Source organism: Gymnoscopelus microlampas, assembly GCF_963454915.1.
Source record: "Gymnoscopelus microlampas genome assembly, chromosome: 24".
NCBI lineage: Eukaryota > Metazoa > Chordata > Actinopteri > Myctophiformes > Myctophidae > Gymnoscopelus > Gymnoscopelus microlampas.
In genome coordinates, this window is record NC_139961.1 from 28,255,896 (window position 1) to 28,278,821 (window position 22,926).

The 22,926-nt window shown below is 41.9% G+C and overlaps 1 protein-coding gene across 1 annotated transcript in view; it reads right to left on the bottom strand.

Annotated features, from left to right (window-relative positions):
• The window catches only part of LOC311040377 (gamma-aminobutyric acid receptor subunit gamma-3-like), a gene marked incomplete at its 3' end in the record, with an annotated part of 176,953 nt that overhangs the window by 30,084 nt on the left and 123,943 nt on the right, over positions 1-22,926 (bottom strand). Inside the window, exon 7 of the mRNA XM_084050625.1 lies at positions 1,619-1,771. Coding sequence (XP_083906751.1) covers positions 1,619-1,771 — 153 coding nt within the window. The remainder of the gene's footprint in view (positions 1-1,618; positions 1,772-22,926) is intronic.

Sequence of the window (22,926 nt, forward strand, 5' to 3'; positions counted from 1 at the left end):
AGGCACTTCTTGGATGGTTTATTTATATAGCTCCTTTATCCAAAGTGCTTTATAATGTTCATTACATTCGCCCATTCACACACACCCATGCACGCACATTCACACACCGATGGCGGAGGAAACCATGCAAGGCACCAACCTGCTCATCGGGAGCAATTAGGGGTTCTGTGTCTTGCTCAAGGACACTTTGACAATAACCCAGGGGGAACCGGGGATCCAACCGGGAACCTTCCAACTTCCTGAGCCACGACGACCACATTTCTATTTGTATTTCTATTTCTATGATCTGTATGAATGTGCCATTAGGATAAATAAAGTGCTTGAGCGCCGGGCATTCAGTGTCAACGAGACATGGCTGTCATAACACTGGCTAATTTGCTAGATTTGAATGAATCTAGCAAATGGCCGTGGCCCATCAGTTTTGCCTTCTGCCCCTCAAAAAATAGATGATTATGCCCAGAGGCCACAGTAACCTTCCACTGCCTCTATCCTGTTAATACAGTTTTTAAACACCATTGTCTTTTGTTGAGATTCTGGATTCTTAACCAGTCCAATATCTCTGATTAGTCCAGAGCTGAGCATGTAATGACCTTTTGACCAATACGTTATTTTGTGAAATAAACAACTTTGAATGTATTTAGTTCATTGTTAGTTAGGATACTGTAGTGTGTACTGTGTAGCTATTAAAACAATATAATTGCAATGTTATTGCAAAATCCTCACAGCCCACCTCACGGGCTGTGAGGATATTCGGGGCCGCCAAATAATATGGCAAAACAGTACTATTGTAAAGATAATATAATATTAGTATTAACATTAAAGGTTTCTTTAAGACCTTGAAAAATGAATTTTCATTGTGTTACAGATAAAAAAATGTATTATACTACTTCATTAAAGCCGAGACACCATTGATTGTTTGATCATTAAAATACACATGCTCTGAAAATGCAAGTGGTCAGATGGGTATAGCCCGCAAACGCTTTTCAAGTGGGCCCTGATCCCGAAAAGGTCGGTAACCTCTGATGTATAACATTCATGCTCAAGTGCGCAAACAAGCAGTGCACAGGCATGATCTGATTTACAATCCAGCATAGAAGCACACAGAAACCAGCAATACATTTTACACATGTTTTCCCCCCTTTCTTCTCTCTTGTCTCTCCCTCGCCTCCCTTCCCCCGCACCCCAGCCTGGCCCAGAGCAACCCCGACCTCGGGGGCAGCTAGGGTGTAGGTGTTCTCAAAGTGGGGTATGGGGACCCGCAGTGGTGTTGTGGGGGGGGGGGGGGGGGTACCAGGGAGTACCCCGCAAAATGAGTTAATATAGCGTCACATCGTTTTAACCATATTTTATACTTTGGCAATTCAAAAATAGCAGATATACAAGCTCATAGCGCAATGAGCAAAAAAAGAAAATGAGAAAAAAAAAAACATTTCTGCAAATCTTTAAATTATTGATCTGTATTATATATTATTTAGGGATCATTTGTAACTCAAATCTTTGCTTCTGGAGGTCCCTGGCACACAAAAAAAATCAGATGGTGGTCCGCCGCCAAATACATATACATTTGGCGGTTCTTGACATGAAAAAGTGTTGAGAATCACTGCTGTTAAGTTCATACCTAGGGCGGTCCTGGCGGGCGTGGCGTCACTCTTGATCCAAAAGGACACCCAGGAGAGCACCACGGTGAGGATGCAGGGGATGTAGGTCTGAATGGTGAAGTAGCCCATCCGCCTGCTCAGGTCAAAGTACACCGTCATCAATATGTAGTCGCCTGCGGGGGAAGTTAAAGAGACGAGTAGGGGGAGAGGAGAGGAGAGAGAGAGAGAGAGAGAGAAGAGAGGTTTATGTCTGGATGGAAGGATAATATCGTTGCTGACGGGCAGAAACCTCTTACCTCCATATTCTAACTTTGAGTTTTTTCATGAATTAACGTTGATCATACTACAGCGCCACACAAAAGTATCAGAAGTAGCAGCAAGAGCTTGTCGATCTGCTACTTTTGCTAGTTTTGGACAGAGACGATAGTGATTTATTTTTTACACAAACACTTTTTTCTGCATTCATTATTTTTCTTAAATAATTCTTCCAATTTAAAATTTCTTGTTTCATTTTTTTTTTAAATCGTCATCCAAATCAACAAGCCCACAGCGCGACATGTTGAGCGCTCGTTGATCTGCTCCCCTCCAAAGCGTATTTTTTTTCCTCCGCCCCCAGGCCCCGTCTGTTCCATTCATTATACACTCGTGACAGCAGTCACCGGAAGTGCTGATCTGTTCCGTCATTGGATGGACATTCTACGCTGTCTGAGAGATGAGGTCTAAAAAAAAAAGCTGTGCCACGGACTTCAAAGGGATGTTTTAGAGCCGACGAAACTTTGATCTGCGTGCTCATATCTTAAAATGTAAACATAAAGTGCTACATAGGTTAAGGGGGAAATGATCGATCGCTCCAAGTAAGTTTCATAATTTTTTGTTTCTAAAGGCTTTGATCTGAAATCATAGACACATGGTAATCCACACGGCAGTTGAAAACATTTACCCTCCCGAAATACTGTTGACGAAGGCTCAGCCTTCAAGGCTGTTAACTTCATTTACTGTATAGCCTCCAACACTGTCTCATGCAGGCTGTCTGTCTGCCTGCTTCATTGGCTGCACACCCACAACCTCGACAGGCTACTGTATGACGGCAGCTGCTGCTCCTGCATCTATAGTGTCCTAGGCTCGTAACATAAAAGGCAGGCTGCGCTGCTATTATACTGTATATGTAGCCTATTAAATGTACAGTTCTGGGCTCTCCCTAGGCTGGCAGAGGGAGAGTAGCGCCCAGGATTACATACAGTATCAATTGGCACTGGGTGAAAAAATGGCTCGGCCAGAAGCTCGACAAATATGTGACAAATTCGGCCCTGCTGGGGCCGAATTTGTCGGGTCCCGACTAGGGTAAAAATAAATGTCGCTGTAGTTGTAGTTTACCCTCAAAGTCTGCCCCCCCTCCACTCAAACGTAAAGTTAGGCGCCAGTGGACCACAATATCTTTTTTGGACACTTGAACAAGAGCGCAAACCTTTCTCTCATCTTTGTCAATATAACTAACACATCTGCACCACACAGAGGTTGAAGGTAGTATCTCTGCTCTTCCACTGAGAAACGTTGACCCTGTTGTCGGGTAGGATACCTACTGGTTGACACGTAGTACTGCCCAAAGCTCATGAGCATGAGATATCACCTGACCCGGCCAAGAAGGCTTTCCATCTTGGAAGAGTAGTGGTAGGTAGAAATGTGGCCTCTCGTGCAGGGATAGGCCATAAAAGTTACGGATTATATCTTTAAAGCTTGATAAAAAAGAGGCGAGGAGGGAGACAGGGGAATGGGGAGATATCATTTTGAGGGATGAAGGGGTGTAAGATCATTCTCCTACTCTGAGGTCAAAAAGAGACTGTGATCAGCACATGATAAAAATCCCCCCCCGGAGATAAGAACAGCCTGAGGGAGAGAGATATAAGTGACAGAGATAGGAATAGAAAGGAGAGACAGAGGAGAAAAGAGTGAGCCTTTGGTAGGAGCCATGAAGCCATTGCACATACCCTATAAATATACAAAAACTGGCCATAACCTAAGTGCATTTAACAACATTAATGCCAGCGCCTCTGGATGGATCCCACAGTGAAATTTTGCCCGCTGCCAGTTTCGGGTGCCTGACGCAGTGCCCTGCCAGACTCATCCTTCTCTCTCTGTATGATCTTGGCTGTGTGTGACCCGTAGAAGTCCAAGTTTCTGATGTGGTCCGCCCATGTGACCTTTTCCCCGCTGTGCTGTGAGCGTCCATGTCTCGGTCCTGTACAGCAGGGGTCTTCGATGTTTTTTCAGGCCAAGGACCCCTTAGCTGAGAGGGATGTGAAGCAGGGACCCCCTCCCACTCTCCCCCCACTACATATTGTATGAAATTGAACATTTATTTTTCATAGATTCCACAGATACAGTTGGATTCATGCTAATGTGTATTTTCAGATAGTTAACCTTTTAAACCCTCAATATTTTGTCAACTTGACCATTGGCTCTGTACTTGGTCTGCTCTTTTTCCCTCTACACCAACTCTCCGACAATAGCCAATCTACAGTAGATCGTCTATTTTCGGCTATGGTGCCCCATCCCACAAAGATTTTGGCGGACCCCCTGTAGTAACTCTGAAGACCCCCTTTGGATCCCGGACCCCCAGTTGAGGACCCCTGCTGTACAGCATCCACCATGTCAGATTGCCACACTGGCATTTTAGGCAAGTTCTCTCTGGACCTTCAGATCCTGTTCCGCTGAAACAGGCACCATGATATTTGAAGTCTTCGACTATACCTCGAGCACGTTCCCTTTGGCAGTGGCATTGGTTTTCCCTCTGTGTTGAATGCCATTACTTTTGTTTGCTTGGCATTGAGCTTGAGGCCGATCTCCCTGCACTCTAGTAGTTCTCTTCCTTTCTCTGCAGTGTCCTGAGTCTAGAGTGGTTCCCAAACTTCTGTAGGTCGAGACCAAAAAGATACCCAAACTTTACAAAAATAAATCCTTACTTCAAAAATAGTGAAAATACTCATCACATTGCAACACGTTGTGAGCTTGGGATCTGCTATTTTCACCCTAGATATTTTTCATTTATAGATTGTTATTGCTGTTGAAAATTTCTGAAATTCTTTAAAACAAAAAAAACTGAAATTTTCAACAACAATATTTTCAAAAATATGTGTAAAATCTTAGATTTTCTTTTGAAAAAATATACGATTTTTTTGTCTGACGTATACATTTATTTTGACCATCGACTGGGACCATTGTGGTGGCCTTCCTTGTATGTACAAATGCACTCGCTCAATACATTTTATCCGTCTTAATTCTCGCTGCGCAAAAAGTATTTAATTACATCATTAATACGCAGCAGGGAGAAACAGATAGATGTAGAGGCAGGCGTGTGTAAGAGAGAGAGAGAGAAACAGAGAGAGAGAGAATATGGGCTAGAGGAACGAGGGAAGGAAACTGAAACATCCTCTAGCTTTCTTTGGTCACGGTACGGACTACAACACAGCCTGCCTGTAAAATCAGGGCGAGATAGAGAGGGAGAGAGAGAGTTATAGCTTAATATCAATAGATGAGGAAGACAGGGGCATGGAGAGATGTAAAGCTGCAAACTGGAAGTGCAGTATGTTATATTGTATTATTAACATACTGTGTTCGTTACATAGGGCTTACGTGATAATTATACTATCTCTGTCGAGTGGAAACCTCATGTCCAAAACTGTTACTTTTCAGGATTAAAATTCAAAATAGCAAAAGTAGTAGATCTACAAGCTCAGAACGCGTCGCTTCGTGAAGACGTGCTCTGATACTTGCAAACACAAAATCAAACCATGATTGATTTGTGTATTTATCTCTATTGATTCATTTCACCGGTGTTCATTACAAATATTAGAAGCGTGCAGTAGAATTTCCACATCCACGCGCATAGCAGGGAGACGCATTAATTGTTAACCGGTATGCTTTTTTTTTTTGTGAATAAAAAGTTGTTTTGTCCAATCTGTATGGTAGAGGTTGTTAATACTGTACAATATAACTTACAATACAATTCGGGCAGTTGTATTTGGTCTCCCTGCTCTTCTATTGAGACATTTAAAGGGCAACACCACTTTGGTAGAGGTTTGGCTTGTGTAGTTACCTTGCAATGATGTAACTCCAAAGGTGGACAAGAAATAAAAAAATATTGCTCCATTGATTAGAAGTTGATAATTCAAAAAATGCTCCTCATTAACTTACATTGTACGGTAAAACAGCTCTCAAAGTCACTCTTTTAGCAATTAAACGAACACAAACAAAGCTGATTCAGACAATATAGAACATCACAAAACCCAGTACTGATTCTTTTTTTTTATAAAAATCAACTTCCTGCTGATTTTACAATTTGAAGATCCGGATCCACAGATCCAGTCCGGGTTTTCTTCTTCATAAAAATAGCTAAATCAACAGGAAGTTACCATTTTTATAAAAAAAAAAAAAACAGAACTGGGTTTTGTGATGTTCTATATTAATTGTCTGAATCAGCCTTGTTTGCATTCGTTTATGTGCTGAAAGAGTGACTTTGAGAGCTGTTTTACCGTACAATGCAAGTCAATGAGGAGCATATTTTGAATTATCAATTTCTAACCAATGGAGCAATTATTTTTGATTTCTTGTCCACCTTTGGAGTTACATCATGGCAAGGTAACTACACAACCCAAACCTCTACCAAAGTGGTCTTGCCCTTTAAATCATGTGTCTGTTTTGACACATCCTTTGACATGATCCTGTTTTGAAACTAATTTTGACCTTTTGACCAGAATTCTATTTCTTCCCCAAGCAAGCAGACAGGCTCTATTAGCTCAGTGGTAAACATTTCAGCACTTGTGCAGGAGACCCGGGTTCAAATCCAGGGTAGAACAAGACCATTACATAGAGCAGCTGAAAGTATTGGTTTAACTTTGGAGTATAAGGCAAGAGATTTCTAGATTCTCCAATTAACTGGAGTTGTGTGAATACTTTTGCAAGTCATTTCAATGGTATCAATGAGGGGGGAAATGAAGATTCCAGAGGGAATCAAGAGGGTTATCTTTTCCTCACTCACTCACTCATTCATTAGTAAATAAGTCAACGCGAGGGCTGGCTGCACAGATTGCAGTGCTTCTGTCTGTATTATTTTGCCCTTTTGTGGTAATCCTGGGTGGAGACCAATTAATCTGTTGAGGGTATGAGCTGTGGTGGAAAAAGTACTCAAATGTTTTACTCAAGTAAAAGTATCAATACTGCAATGTAGAAATACTCTGTTACAGTCCATAATTAAACAAATACTTGAGTAAAAGTACAAAAGTATTGGTATAAAAATGTACTTAAAGTACCAAAAGTAGAAAGTATCATTGCGCAGAATGTCCCAAGTTTTCAAATATGTAAAATGTATACGAATCTTTTGAAAATAGCCGATCTACGAGCTCACAATGCTTCACATCGCGACGCATTGAGGGCTTGTAGATCGGCTCGTAAATAGCCGAAATGTATTTTGGGCTGAAGTGGGTAATGTATGTTTTGTAACAATAATGAAAATCTACAAAGTAGATTAGTAGTAACTAAAGTTGCCAAAAAAAATTGGGGAGTAAAAGTACAATATTTGCCTCTGAGATGTTGTGGAGTAGAAGTAAAAATACTGAAAATTGGAAATACTCCCGTGAAGTAACAATACCTCAAAATTGTACTGGGTATGAGCCTTGGTGGTCAATGGCTTATAGAGTTTAAAGCCGACGCCTGAGCTGGCAGGCCTCACAGAAGACAGTCAGGTTTTCGGGTAGATTTGGGTAGACAGAGACTATTAACCTTTTATAGGTGTAGCTAACGTCTCTGTCTGGTTGGAAACCTCAGTGAAGCCCACCTTGTACAGTAGGCTATGTCCCAAAACTCACTTTTCAGGATTCAAATTCAAAAGTAGCAGATCCACAAGGTCGTGCTTGTGGTTCTGCTACTTTTGATAAGAGGTTTCTGCCCGACAGCAAAGATATAGGGACTTTGTTCTTCTATGCTTGCTGGTACGGGTGAGGATTTTAGGGAAACGTGGGTTTCCTATTTAACCCATTAAGACCTGGAACTGTCTCATTTTTAGATTTGAGCTAAAAAGCATTATTTTACACTTTGGGCTATTCAAAAATAGCAGATATACAAGCTCGTAGCGCTATTTTTGAAAATTCGTGAAAATGTGTGCAAATATTTGAATATATATATTTTTAAAGCGAACATTTTTAACTCAAATCTTTGCTTCAGGGGGGGTCCCTGGAACAAAATATTTTGCTGGGGGTCCGCGGCCAAATACATATCATTTTGGGGGTCCTTGACATGAAAAAGATTGAGCACCACTGATATAGAAACAAACGTTTTTCAGAAAACTGTTGAGATTTCGGAGACATGTAGAATCGGCTTCAGGTCTCAATGGGTTAAACGTCTCTTCGTAACATGGTGCTCCCGTAGTGCTTTTATTCAGTTTAGCTTATTCCACTAGTTCTCAACCTGTGGGGCCGAGTGAAAGAGTGAGTGCTTTCTCAAGGGAGCCCGGCAGCCCGCTAATGCCATATTTCATATTTATCTATCCCATTCAATCCGGGAACGCATCTGTGTCATTTTCTTTAAAAAAAAATCTATAACCATTATTTTATACTTCAAAAATAGCAGATATGCAAGCTCGTATGCCACGCTACAAGCTTGTAGATCTGCTATTTTTGAAAAATGTGCGCACATCTTTGAACATATATATTTTAAAGCGAATATTGGTAAAATATTTTGTCCCAGGGACCTCCAGAAGCAGAGATTTGATTTGAGAAAAAAATGTATTCAAAGATTTGCCCAAATTTCCACGATTTTTCAAAAATAGCAGATATACAAGCTCAAAGCACGGTTTGAATGAGTTACCAAAGCCACTCGCAGTGTTGTAGGATGCGAGGGAATACACAGGGGTTAATAAAAAAAAGGTTGATTTGCAGATATTGGTGCAATAGTTGCCCCTCTGCCTAATGACATCCCTGAGGAGGCTGTTCGGTTGAAGCTAGTATCCTCTGAAGGTATTGATGTTAAAGAACAGTTTGAATCGAAGAAAAAACATTAATGTGAATTTGCATTAATAGGAAAATTCGAATTGGAAAACATCACATTTGACTTTGTATTAGGAGAAAACTGAAACTTGGAATATATACCTAGAAAAAGAGTGGAGAGAATTTGCTCAAATCAGAAAAAGTTCCAGGGACAATGTATTTTTAGAAAGAAATTGTCCATGTCTTTTTAGTACAAGTAGCAGATCTACAAGCTCAAAACGCGGCCGAGCTTGTGGGTCTGCTATTTTGATACTTTTGTGTGACGCTGTAGTATGTTCAAGTAGGGCGTTAATAAATAAAAAAAAGAACACACAAGATGTTAGAGAAAAAAAAACGCAAAATGTTATAATACGGAGATTAGAGGTTTCTGCCCGTCAATGCCCGTTAATGTGAAGTCAGTGTTGGTGGGTAAAGCCCATGAGGCCTACCCTGCTTACTGCAGAAGAAATAGCAAAAGTGCTAAAATGTTTCAAAATGTGTCAAACCTTTTTCGAAAATAGCAGATCAAGCTCACACGCGTAGATCAGCTATTGATTTCCAATAACCAAGAAATAATGCGCTTGAGTGGTTAATGTGTCTTTTGTAATAATAATATAAATCTGCAAAGTAACTAGTAACTAAAATTATTAAATAATTGTGGTGGAATAAAAAGTACAACATTTGCCTCTTAGAGGCAGTGGAGTAGAAGTATAAAGTATTACTTAATATTAAATTCTACTTAAGTACAGTACTTGAGTAAACGTTCTTACTTACTTTCCACCACGGACAAAAAGTCCCAGTTGAGTTTAAAAGGGCTATACTCCCATCAAGTTATGTTGCTCTTATAGATACTCTGGCAACCTCCCAGAGGCTTATAAATAAAGTCTTGGCCGGTCTGGAGGGTTGTAAGTCTTATCTGGATGATGTTCCAACAAGCTTTGCTCGATGTTTTTTGCCCAGGCTTCATTGACTGTTAATTTGGCAAAGTGTGAGTTTTCCAAGGCGACACTCACGTACCTGGTTAGGGTGGTGGGGCAAGGACAGGTTAGACCAGGGGTTCCCACACTTTTCCATGGACCCCCAAATAGACATATAGGCTCTGACTGCCCCCCCCCCCCTCCTTACTGTGAAAAGCTGATCTGCTATTTTCACTATTTTCAAAGTTTTTGTTCTTTTTGAGCCGTGCTGTTGCTCCAACAAGTGACCGAGTGTGTTTGTCCGTATGTACGTATGTATGAGCACGACAACAACAGCTGCAGCTGATGGCAACGCAAAGATGCAACCAGTTACAACCCTAACCCTAAACACAAACAGGAGACAGTGCAACATGTGCGCCACTTAAAGACATGCACACACACACACAGGCTGGCTCACGTGTGTGCGCACACACTAAAATGACCGATCTACAATTTGAGTAAAAATACTTTGAGTACTTAAAAAGCACTGTCAAAGCCTTCTTCCGTAGTTGCTCCTTTGCCGGATCTTTTGAGTCGCAAAGTCCTTTTGTTTGGTCTGACCAGTGTGAGAAGAACGCCTTTCAGGGCTGCGAAGGCACTAATGTGCCACTCTCTGCCACACTCCTGTTCTGGCAGCTCCATTGTGCGATGAACTTTGACGCTTGTCAGGAGGTGTTCTGTTTTACAACAGGAGGCTCTTATTATTGGAGCCCCCCGGCATTTCGAGGATTATGCTCACTCAGGTATAGCTCCGTTTGTCATTTATCCCGACCAGTGACCATAATCATTAACCTTCTTTAACAGCACCAATCAAAGGCTGATGAGGGTGTCCCTTTTCTCTACAAGCCTACGGCCTGGAAATCAAACGCATAAAAAGGAAGCTTAACGTGCTTGCTGATGCGCTAAAGTCGTCCTCCAGTGTGAGAATGACATTGATGATCTGTCTCTAACTTCCCTTTTCTCTTAATAGATTTTTCCACCTGAGTTGCTGAAGCTCCTTAATGCTGGAACCCTGCAGAAAAGGCCTGGGTTAGCCCGGTACCGTTGGTGGACCGAGCGAGTTCAAGGATTCTAGAGTTACGAGTGACTCTATGTTGTGGTGGGGGGTGGGTGGGTGGGGGGGTTTGAGTTGGTGGCTGATAAGACGAAAATTCACACGGTGTTAATTTATCCAATTGGCTCTATGCACAGCAGCCATATTTGGGAATGAATTGGGCCCCTTCCTTACTTCCTTTGCAGGTGTTACCAATGATAGTAATTAAGGCTCTGTTCCATTTAGTGTGGCATAGTGGTTGTCTTATTTTCAAGGACCCCCATAACTCTGAGAGTGTACAAATGGAACCAAATGGACCCGTAAGATTTGTACACTCTCAGAGTTAAACACCCACCATAAGGGGCCATTTGGGAACCAAAATGGAGTGTTTCTAGTGAGCCAACATGCACAATATCAGCACCCTGACCAGAATGGAACAGAGCCCTTCATTAGTATCATTGGTAACACCTGTGAAGGAAGTAAGAAGAGGCCCAATTTCTTTCCAATATGGCTGCTGTGCATAGCGCCTATTGTAACACAGAGAGTGTACAAATCTAACCAAATGGACCCTTATACGGGTCCATTTGTACACTCTCAGAGTTAAATTAACAGCGGGAATTTTACTGTGCACCAAAGGGGGGGGGGGGGGGGGGTAGTAGATAATGCATAATGTATTTTGAGCGATAAAGGGAAAGAGCCAAGACGAGAGAAAGTGAAGAAAGCAAAGACGAGAAAGCGAAGACGAGAGAGAGCGAGAGAGCGAGAGAGAGAGAGAGACTTTATTTGCCATTTGCACAAATAAATAGGAATTGTTCCCAGGGCCAGCATTTAAAAATCAATAAAAGTACAGACAACAGGAAACGAGAAAGAAACATGCATCCTACGATACTAGTACTCCCAATACTAAACACAGCACTAACCAAGAAGAAGCTGTAAACAGCTCTGTTATCTGTAAAAGAAGAGCAAATAATATAAATAAGTACTTCAGACAGTATACTGTACAAAGACATTGAGAAATGTAAGCTGAGCAGAATGGAGAAACGGAGAGGAGGAGGAGGAGGAGGAGGATGGGGTTTCACAGCGGGAGGGACGGGAGAGAGAGCGAGGAACGGCAGGACGGGGATGGGAGAGAAAAGCAGGATGAGGATGCAATCGATAGAAGACAAATCTAAATGGAGACGGAAAGAAAGCTCACAAAAGAGCGAGATGCAGACCCCGCTGTCAGCATACAGCACATGCTATACAATACAGAGAGGTTTGTCGATCTCCGCTAAAGAGCAGTGGAGTAAAGTAGCTACTGTAAATACATTTACTCAAGTACTGTACTTATGTCCAATTTTGAGGTACTTTTCTAATTTTCAGGACTTTTACTTCTACTCCACTACATCTCAGAGGCAAATATTGTACTTTTACTCCACTACAATTATTTGAAAACTTTAGTTACTAGTTACTGTTTTTGATTATTATTACAAAACATGCATTAACCACTTCAGCCCTATATACATTTCGGCCATTTGAAAATAGCCGATCTACAAGCTCACAATGTGTCGCGATGCAACCATAGACTGTATAAAAGAGATGGACAAAGCCAGACCGCTGGTTTTTACAGACCGAAAATTAAGCCGAATCAGCCGATTGTTCAGGAATTAGAAATTAGAAATTTCTACATTGCAGTATTGATACTTTTACTTCAGTGAAAAAAGTACTTTTTCCACAGAGGAGGACAAAAGTCAACGTTATGAAGCCTAGGCAAACTGTTCAAATCTCTATTTTTTCACAAACAAACAAACAAGAAAAACTCCTCTCGGCTCCCTCCCGTCTCCCTCCCACACTTGTGTGTGTGTGTGTGTGTGTGTGCGTGCGAACGAACGATGGCCTGAATAAAACATTACCTGGAGAACAAAACAACAAGCCTATGCTGTCCTGGATGATGACCTGCCTGCATGTGGAATGTGCATCCTCACCTTCAGGGTGCTCTGTGGGTGCTGTCACTGGGGGTGACACTGGCACCGAGACATGATGACAACTTTATGGGGGAAGGGGGGGGGGGGGGGCTTGCACTTGCGTGAACTTAAATGAAGGGACACGAGAACAGGACCTTACATTATAGTGGATTGTCGCTCTGGGGCAGAAACCTTGTCGATCCATATTCCATCTCTTTTTTGTATTATTAATAAACGAATGCGCTATTTTATACTTCATGGTATGACAGTGTTGTGCAAACGTAGCGAAATTCTACAAGCTTTAGAATTTTGCAGCGGGACCCCCATGGGTCCCCGGACCCCACTTTTGAGAACCGCTGGCCCGGTATGCAGCATATGGAACTGGGGGATTCCTTGACATTCAAAAGGGTTGAGAATCACTACGGTATAGAGGCTGCACGCAGCGTCTCACTGTTCAAATCAATGGACAGCCTGTCACAGTGTGTTCTAGCAGCGCATCATGCACTGAGTTAGCTCAGACACATGGTAACCAAGGAGACCATCCATCCATGCTGCTGGCTATACTGTACTGTACTGTACTGCAGAATCCTGCAGACTTTTATTTTGGATGTTTTTTCTTTCTTTAGCTTTATCTGCCTGTACTGTACTTATACTGCACAGTGTGCAGTGGTTCATAAAGTGGGGTCCGGGGAGGTTCCAGGGGGTCCCCAACAAAACGTGTTAAAGGGATAATTCACCCAAAAAATGGAGACTTGACTTCATGGATATTTTTTTTGTTTTTGTCGCATTCCTAAGCCAATAATTTGATGACCAGCGGACCGGTAAGCAGCGGTGCCGGTAGAAGATACAAAGGAGACTACCCTACCGGAATCATCAAATTATTGGCTTAGGAATGAAAAAATTACCCATGAATTCAAGTCTCCATGGGGTGACTAATAGATAGGGAAAAAAATCATTTTGGGGGCGAACTATCCCTTTAATACAGCATCACAATCATTTTAACCACTTTATCCATGTATATGTTGGCTATTCAAAAATACCAGATCTACAAGCTCTCAGCGCGGAGCTTGTAAAATATCGAAAATGGTTGGAACATTTTGAATAGCTTTGGGGGTCCCTTGCACAAAACATTTTCAAATGGGGGTCCGTGGGCTAATACGAGTCAATTTGGGGGTCCTTGGCATGAAACTGTTTGAGAACCGCTGCTATACTGTATGTGTTCCACTGCAGAATCCTGCACACTTTTATTTAGGATATTTTTTTCTTTAGCTTTATCTGCCTGCACTGTACTGTACTTTGTGTCCTGCATTGCAGCCATCACCCCCACCCCCGCTCTGCCTACACATCCCTGTCTCATTTAAATCATACAACAATATTTATTGTTTTACCTAATAAACTTTACTCAACATCCATAAAAGTTAAGTTCTATAAACTGCATATTTGCCCGTCTTTAATCTACAAAGCTTTTCTTGTCTTTACTCTCATATTGTAGGTCTCTCTCATACTGTCTCTATGTCTCCTAAATTATTCCAGCGGATATTATTTTCTATTTTTCAAATTTGTTTTGACTCGTGAGATCCACCTTTTAGTGAATATAATTATTGCTCTTTAATTGAATTTAATGTTGTTGATTAAGTCGCTTCTATGGAGACTACTATTTTGTGCAGCAATTTAATGTGGTACATTAACTTGTGTTACTGGGGTTAGTTAAACACAGTAACGCTTGTGTCACTATTCTCGTGAGTAAACATTAGCTGAAATGAGCAAATCTGCAAGCTCACAGCTTGATATTTAGTGTTTAACTAAAACATTATTATAGACCACTGGGGGACTCTGGTCAGCTAAGTACAGTATATATAAAAAATAAATACATAAAAAACTCAATTCAATTCAAAGTCACTATATACTGTATTTAGGGTTTAAGTCAGGGGTCTTCAACGTTTTCAGGCCAAGGACCCCCTAGCTGAGAGAGAGATGAATCAGGGACCCCCTCTATATTGTATAAAAATTTCAGATAAACTTTTGCTGCTCTTTTTTCCCTCTACACCTATAACTCGTTGCCAAAAATAGCCGATCTACAAGCTCACAACGCCTCGCGCTGCGAGGCGTTGTGAGCTTGTAGATCTGCTATTTTTGGCTAAGGTTCTCCTCAGAAAAGGGATGCTAGGGTTCAAGTGGTTAATGTAAAAAAAAACGTATCATACAAAGATTTGGCGGACCCCCTGTACTAACTCTGAGGACCCCCTAGGGGTCCCGGACCCCCTGTTGAAGACCCCTGGTTTAAGTGGTTAAGGTTAGCAGGCTTCTTCGCCTTGCCATGATGCTCCCTCATGCTCTACAAGAGGACTGACACGTCTTGTTACAGCAATGAACCCAATCGTCCTTCATAACAGCTAAGCAAGGGCTCCCAGAGCCTTTCAGGTACATATCCACATGCTGTGATTCATGTGGCTCACAAACTTTTGAATTTCAAGGACCCCAAAATCTCTGAGAATGTGCAATTTGTACACTCTCAGAGTTACAGACCTGAGAGAGTCCATTTGGAACCCCTTCAAGGAACCCTGAGGGTCCCTGGTCCCCATTGGTCTACAGCACAAGTCCAAAATGTTCAAAGGTGAATAAATTACAGAAACATTACAGTGGAGTTGAGCTGTTCCGATACCGCCATCGGAAATGCCTCCGAAAATGCTGGATCGGGTATCGGTGAGTATGTGAGTCTATACACCAATAATCTCTCAAGAACAGATTCTGCTCTACGTTTGAATCTGTCGGTAGCCGTGTTGACAACCCGTGCGCATTGGTTTCAAGTGGGCGTGCTCAGATCAGGAAGCAGGCCGCGCTTTACCCAATCAAATGTAGTGGGCGGGATTCACGTGTCCGTCGACCCTTCCCCCCTCGAAATTAACCGAAACTAATTGAACAATAGCGTCCGCGGAGAAGACAAAACCACGGAAAGATATTCACATTTTAACTTGCTCATAGAAACAAGTGGGCTTATAACCAAAACGATCCACGTTCTCTGGGAGAAGTGGTGTTAGTGTTCCGTGTAAAAATATTGTTAGTGGGAATGAAAACATAGTCGCACCACCCGGAAGTGGAGCGGTGAAGGCAGAACAAAACCCGGTTTCCTTGCGCACGTGTGCTGCGTTTTCTTCCGCCCAGAGCTAACTGAGATAGAACAAACAGCAGAGGTCGCTGTTTTTCATTTTCAGTTAGATCTGGGTTCCCAGATTGATACACCAAAAATCGGAAATCAAATAACATATCACTTGATGATAGCTCATTCATTAAGTAATTAACTCAGGCAGACTGCTAAAGGAGAGTGTAATGAGCTCGCCAAATGTCATTGTCAAAATGGCATTCAGTCTATTCAGGTATTTATTTGTTCACGTTCTACAAAAGGGTTTTAAACCTGAGCCAGACCACACAACAATGACAGCAACGGTATCACATCTGTACACTATAGCATATCGTCTCTGTCGGGAGGAAACCTCATATCTCCAAAACTGTTACTTTTCAGGAGTAGATCTGCAAGCTCAAAACGAGTCGCTTCATGCCACGTTTTGAGTTTGTGGATCTGCTACTTTTGATGCTTTTGTGTGACGCTGTAGTATGATCAAGCTGTAGTACTGAGAAATGTCTGTCTGAATGTCGCACTGACAAGCCAGACCAATACATTCTAAAGTACTCTGATGATACAGTTTTGATTTCTCTTTTGGATAGTTCCAGTGATCCTGGACTGCACCAACACAGAGTAAATAAGGTGGTGGAATGGAGTGATAACAACGCTCTTATCATTAACACAAAAAAGACAGAAGAGATTGTTTTTGGTGCCCCACTAGAGATACACAGATCCCCTATTACTATTCATAGTGAACAGATCAACCAGGTATGTTCGTATACATACCTAGGAGTAGTAATAGACCACCTTTTGTCATGGAAAGACCAGATTGAATCAGTGGGTAAGAAGACAAAACAAAGAGTCTATTTCCTTCGCCGTCTGAAATCTTTTGGTGCTAGTAGACAGATTCTTCTTTTGTTTTTCACTTCTGTTATTATGAGTGTCCTGCAGTACTGTAGTACCACCTGGTATGGATGTCTGTCTGTAGCTTTAAAGTCACAACTGCTGCAACAAGTGAACATTTGTTCAAAGATTGTTGGACAACCACTTCAGAGGCTCTATACATCTACGTATGATAACAGTATGATAAGGTTGGCAAGGAATATCACTTCAAACACTAGCCATGCTTTGTATGGAGAATATAGGTTGCTGCCTTCAGGAAGGAGATACAGTGTTCCTACATACAATAAGGTCAAACTGAAGAGGTCCTTTGTCCATCAGACGACATTGAGGCTTAATCAGGAGTTATAAGCCAGGGGTAGGCTGAGTGGTGGACATTGTCTTTATGTATGTATTTGTATTTTGTTGTTTTCTTGTGTCATGTCAAATGTGTGTACTGTTATATGTTGCATACATGGCTGTTTCTGGGTCGCAAGACAAATTTCAGTGCAAACTGACAATAAAGTATTATCGTATCGTATTATCGTAAGTACGGCATTAATTTACGAAAAAAACACAAAAAATGTTAGAATATGGAGATAGGAGGTTTCTGCCCGACAGCGATGATATTTTATTGGGAGAAAACAATGGTATCGGAACATCTTCAAATGCAGAGTAAGACCACATTTTAGAATTTACAGTAGGACCTAAATGGCAGAAAGTAAACGGTTGAGTTCACACAGGCTCATTGTGAGAACCAAGACCCAGGTTCAAATCTAAACCCGATATTTTCTCACATGTCTTCCTCTCTCTTCTGCCCTTGGTATCCTATCTCTCTACAATAGTGGTTCTCAAAGTGGGGTCCAGAGACCCCCAGGGGTCCTTGAAGGGGTTCCAGGGGGCCCGGCACAAAACTCGACATGAAAATGTTTTAGAACCATTTTATGTGAAATAAAGCATAGAATGTCCAAAAATAAATATTAAAGACAAGCCAAAAATACACCGGGTGCTTCTGTGACAGGACTATGATAAAAAGGCCAGAGGCACTGCAACGGCTTCAACAATAGCACTGTGTGATAAATAAGGACGGTAGGGGAAAGAAGCTCCGTAGAACGTATACGAATTGAAACGTCAGGGATTCTTGCAACGGGGTCAGGGTAAACAAAAGTTTCGGGAGCGTTTCTCTGGGCCGATTCCAGCGCTTTGATGGAAACAACGCCAAATTTAGAAACGATTGCCGGGTTCACGGCCAGATTCCCCAGCAGCGCAGTGGCGTGAGAATGTCCGCAATGTCCTCATTAAAACGCACTAATACCTGTTATTTTTTTTATTACGGAATATGAGCGGAGGGGGGAGGGTTGTAAGGGAGAGATTGAGAGAGTGTGAATGTGACATGAAGATGCAGCATTTTCAGAGTTTTTTCCAAAGATGTAAATTAATGATAGGTATTTTTAGCCGACCTAATCATCATGCGTGCGAGAATGCGGCACCAGTGAGTGAAGCGGGGGAAGGAGAAAAAAAAGAAAAATAGGCGGAAATAAATGAGAAAACGTCAAATTTCCTCTAACATCATGAGGAGGCCGATGCATAAGTTTGCCGTTTGTTGTTCCTTAACGGCGTCTCAGCACAAAATGTTTGTTGTTGGCTGTGTTCGGAAGGGCACGGCGGAAGCCTGTGGAGAATTATCATTCGTAACGTCACCAGGGTGTAACTATAGAGTGAAAACTTTACTGTACAACCCACGTGTTTATACTGTACTGTACAGCCAAACGTTAACTGAGGCGCTTCTTCGTTTTTTTTTTTGCACACTGCTCCCTTGAGAAGCTAATTAAAGCTCAGCCTCAATAATATACAGTAGATGTACACCAGGATTGGCCCTCAGCAGCAGGGGGGAAATCGCCTTTTTTTTAAGACTTGTCTAAATTGGGCTTTTAACCACTTTTTGTGCATTAAAAACGGGGGCTTTAACAAAGTGGCGGTTGGAGGTGACTTAAGGTTATGCTTTGTAAGAAAAAAAGTTGGGACATTAAAGATATGAAAGTTTGAAAATAATAATGTACTATATAACGTTTGACTAATGGACTTGCTCCTAGTCTGTGAATGGACAATTATGGGGGGGGACGTTAACTTTGCAGGTATTAAAAAGAGGGCATTCAAAAGTCATTAAAAAAGTAGATGGGGGAGGGGGGGGGGGGCACTAGATTTTGTTCAGCACAAAATACATAGGCTGCTTTGTCCCAGCATGCACCTGTGCTACCTCAGCGGTTCCCAACCTTTTCTGGATCAGGGCCCACTTGAAAATCTCCAAAGACCAGTTCTGGTCGAAACATGTTGGCTATTAAAAGTTTGTAGACATGATTATTAAAGTACCTTGATTTTACGCCCTCCTGTTAGTTTTTGAGTGCTAGGGATCTTCAAGTTTCAAAAAGCTTCAAGTTTTGGTTCCCGTTGACCCTAAAAGCACCAATCAACTCAACTGTTATCTCCATTGGTCAATGGTTGATTTATTTTTCACATTATATTTCTTTACATTAATATTAGTTTTGACAATTATTTGGGGGCCCGCTTGTAATATCCTCACGGCCCACCAGTGGGCTGGGAATCACCTTAACAGAGTAAAAGCCCCCCCTCCCCCCTCTCCCACAGCAGTGGTTCTCAAACCTTTTCATGTCAAGGACCCCCAAAATGATGGGGTTTTTTTTGGCTGCGGACCCCCTGTCTCAAAAAGTTTCTCAAAATATAGCAGATCTACAAGCTCATTGCGCGGCACTCTGTGCCATGCTATGAGACCCCCAATATATGGGACCCTCCATATCCGGGGACCCCCAAGGACCCCTGGGGTCCCCGGACGCCACTTTGAGAACTAATGTCCTACAGTACCTTCCTTCATCCCTGTTCCATCCACGCCAAGCACTTCTCCTGCTCCCAGAATATTTATGGCCACACTCATCCACCTCTCACGGAAACGCTGAATCACGTCGCATTGTGCAAACCTCGGCCCATGACGATAAGTCCCTCCGAACAGACGTAACGACCAGATGGCACAGCGTCGCACGCAACACACCGCGCAGCACAGCAAAACAAGGTTAACAGGGGTTAATAATCACCGCCCTGTGTCGCCCATTATGCCATCATCACATGCATTCATCTCTGAGGGTGACACATGCAGGCATTAAAAATGTATTAGAACCCTCCTCGACACTGCGTTACCTTTCCAATGTGACATTTTTTACATCCGCTCTTGTTGATTACGTGGAGGGAAAAACAGAACGAGAAGAAAAACAAGACACTTTGGAGAGATGAAATTACTCATTGAGCAACATTAGGACTGATAACTGCATTTAAGGTCGGGGTTGAATGAGGAAAATAAAACTAAGACTGAATAATTAAATCTCTTTAATCTTTAATCCTAGTGATTTGTGTCAGTGGAAAAAATCTACTTTGCTGTGTCACCTGAGGGGAATACTTATGAGCCTGGGAGCTGGTAGTATTTGCGGTGCATGGTGGACCCGGCTATCATCGGTATACTGGTTAGCACCCAACGCAAAAAGTACTCAAATGTTTTACTTAAGTAAAAGTATCAATACTGCAATGTAGAAGTACTCTGTTACAAGTAAAAGTCCGTAATTAAACATTTACTTGAGTAAAAGTACAAAAGTATTGGTATGAAAATGTACCAAAAGTAAAAGTACTAAAATGTTTGAAAATAGCAGATCTACAAGCTCACAACGCATCGCGATTCGACGTGTTGTGAGCTTGTAGATCGGCTATTTTCAAATAGCCTAGGTATAAAATAGGGCTAAAGTGGTTAATGTATGTTTTATAATGTCATTTATATCTGCAAAGTAACTGGGAACTAAAGTTTTCAAATAATTGTAGTTGAGTAAAAGTAAAAGTGTAGACAATTGGAAATACTCCAGTAAAGTAAAAGTACCTCAAAATTGTACTTAAGTACAGTACTTGAGTAAATGTACACAGTTACTTTACACCACTGCTGACATCTTTTCTCTCTGGATGGAGTCACTTCTCACTTTCATGGAGACCCGTGTCACCTCCCCTTACGACCCTACAGATTATTTACACTTGTATTTTTTTCCCCCTCTTCTCCCTCGGCCTGACAAAGAGTCAGAAGCCTTATCTTGCGTTGCCGTAGTCTCTCAACGTGAAAATGAGACGCAGCACGAAACCGCGCCCATCCAGATGCCCATCTTATTCTTTTGTAGATTCCAGTTAACGATAGCGGTACACAAGTAGGCTGGGTCAAACACCCTTGTCTGTTTTAATCCATCAAGACCAGGAAAGCGTCGGTGTCATTTTAAGATTTCTTTGGCTATTCAAAAATAGCAGATATACAAGCTCATAGCGCGGCACCGAGTGCCTTCATGGGGATCCCTGGAACAAAATATGTTGAGATTTTGGGGGTCCTTGACATGAAAAAGTTTGAACACCACTGTTATAGCAACATACGTGTTTCGAAAAACTGTAGGATTTAGAAGACATTTGTAGAATCCCCAGAAGCAAAGATTTAAATTACAAATGTTAAATCTAGCAAATCTACAAGCTCATAGCGTGGCTATGAGCTTGTAGATCTGCTATTTTTGAATAGCCAAAGAAATCTAAAAATGACACGCAGATGAGTTCCCGGTCTTAATGGGTTAATGCTTTGTGGAAGGTGGTGGTGTTTTTGAACCTTCATCTGAAGTGCTGAGATGTGATTTCAAGTGGTTTATCTGTTTGGCTGCCGGTGCTCCGAATCTCTGCCTTGTTTTTTGAGGTCAATCTAATTATGAGGTTATCTCTTGAGTGTGGAAGGGAAACAAGGAACACGTAGCATATGACTTTGCATAATGCTTTTCAGAGGACGATCTCCTCGTCTATATTTAAGCAGCCTATTACAGGTACAATATGCATTTGTAGCCTAGCGTACAAAGTCAGCTTTGGATGGCTTAATACGATGGTTCCCACCCTTTTCTGAGGTTGGGAACCTCTAATATTATTAATAATTTAATAATAATCTGGACTATTACTTGTAACAGTATTTCTATATTGCAGTATTGATACTTTTACTTATGTAAAAATATGATTATTAATAATAATAATAATAATAATAATAATAATAATAACTAGACCATAACCAGAGGCACTGCAACGGCTTCACAATAGCACGTGTGATAAATATTCACGGTAGGGGAAAGAAGCTCCGTAGAACGTACAAATTGAAACGCCAGGGATTCTTTGCAACGGGGTCAGGGGAAACAAAAGTTTCGGGAGCGCTTCTCTGGGCCGATTCCAGCGCTTTGATGGAAACAACGCCACATTTAGAAACGATTGCCGGGTTCACGGCCAGATTCCCCAGCAGCGCAGTGGCGTGGGAATGTCGATCTATAATAATAATAATATTAACTAGACCATACCCATCGGGGGATATGAGCACCCAAACAATGTTCAGTTTGGGTTATGTGCTGTGTAGTGTGCACAGACAGTATATTAGGGATGGAAAGTGACTTTGTACTTTCGGCAACACTTTGTACCGGCAACACTTCCAACACACACGCACGTCCCGTCGTGGACCCACAGAGAACACAGACAAACACCCGCTCATAAACAGTTCCCCCCCAAACACACACACACGGCTGTCACTCGCGAGGCGTCGCAAACACACACGCGCGCGCACGCATACACACAGACAGACACACACACACCCCATAGGTTGGGGGGCGGTAACCATGACGACAGTCCCATCGGCCGAGGCGAACTCAGAATTTCCGTTGTTTACAACGGAACGCAAATAAACATCTTAAATTGTGACGAAGACAAAAAGGGGCTTCCTCACGGTGTGCATGTGCTAATGATCAATGGCCACGTGCAAGTACAGAGCAATTGCTTAAGCCACTGAGGAGTACCAGGCAAGAATGACATTTGTACAATTATATGTAGCATAATTGCTTGAATTTATATAGCGCCTTTCATAAACCCAAGGACGCTTTACATCAAAAACAATGAACAAACAACCAAACAAAACAACAAACAACTATTTGCCATAAGCCTGAGAGAATACAGTTGGTGCCTTTTCAAGGCAGCCTTGAAAGAGTCTAGTGTTGGAGCAAGGCAAATCTCCACTGGGAGAGAGTTCCACAGGGTGGAACTCTAGGCTTAATATAACCACAAACCCAGCATGCAGTGTTGATACGATATGCCACTCATGCTAACATGCCCATGAAAATGGATGCACTCTCACTACAGGGCTTCACAGCAAGACCGGCACCAATCAGGCACAAGCTTTTTTCAAAAGTGACTTTAAAAGTATTATGTGATCAGCAGTTGATTATAGTTTGAACCAATCCAGAATCCCAGAATGTGTTTCAGTGTTGATGTTCAGT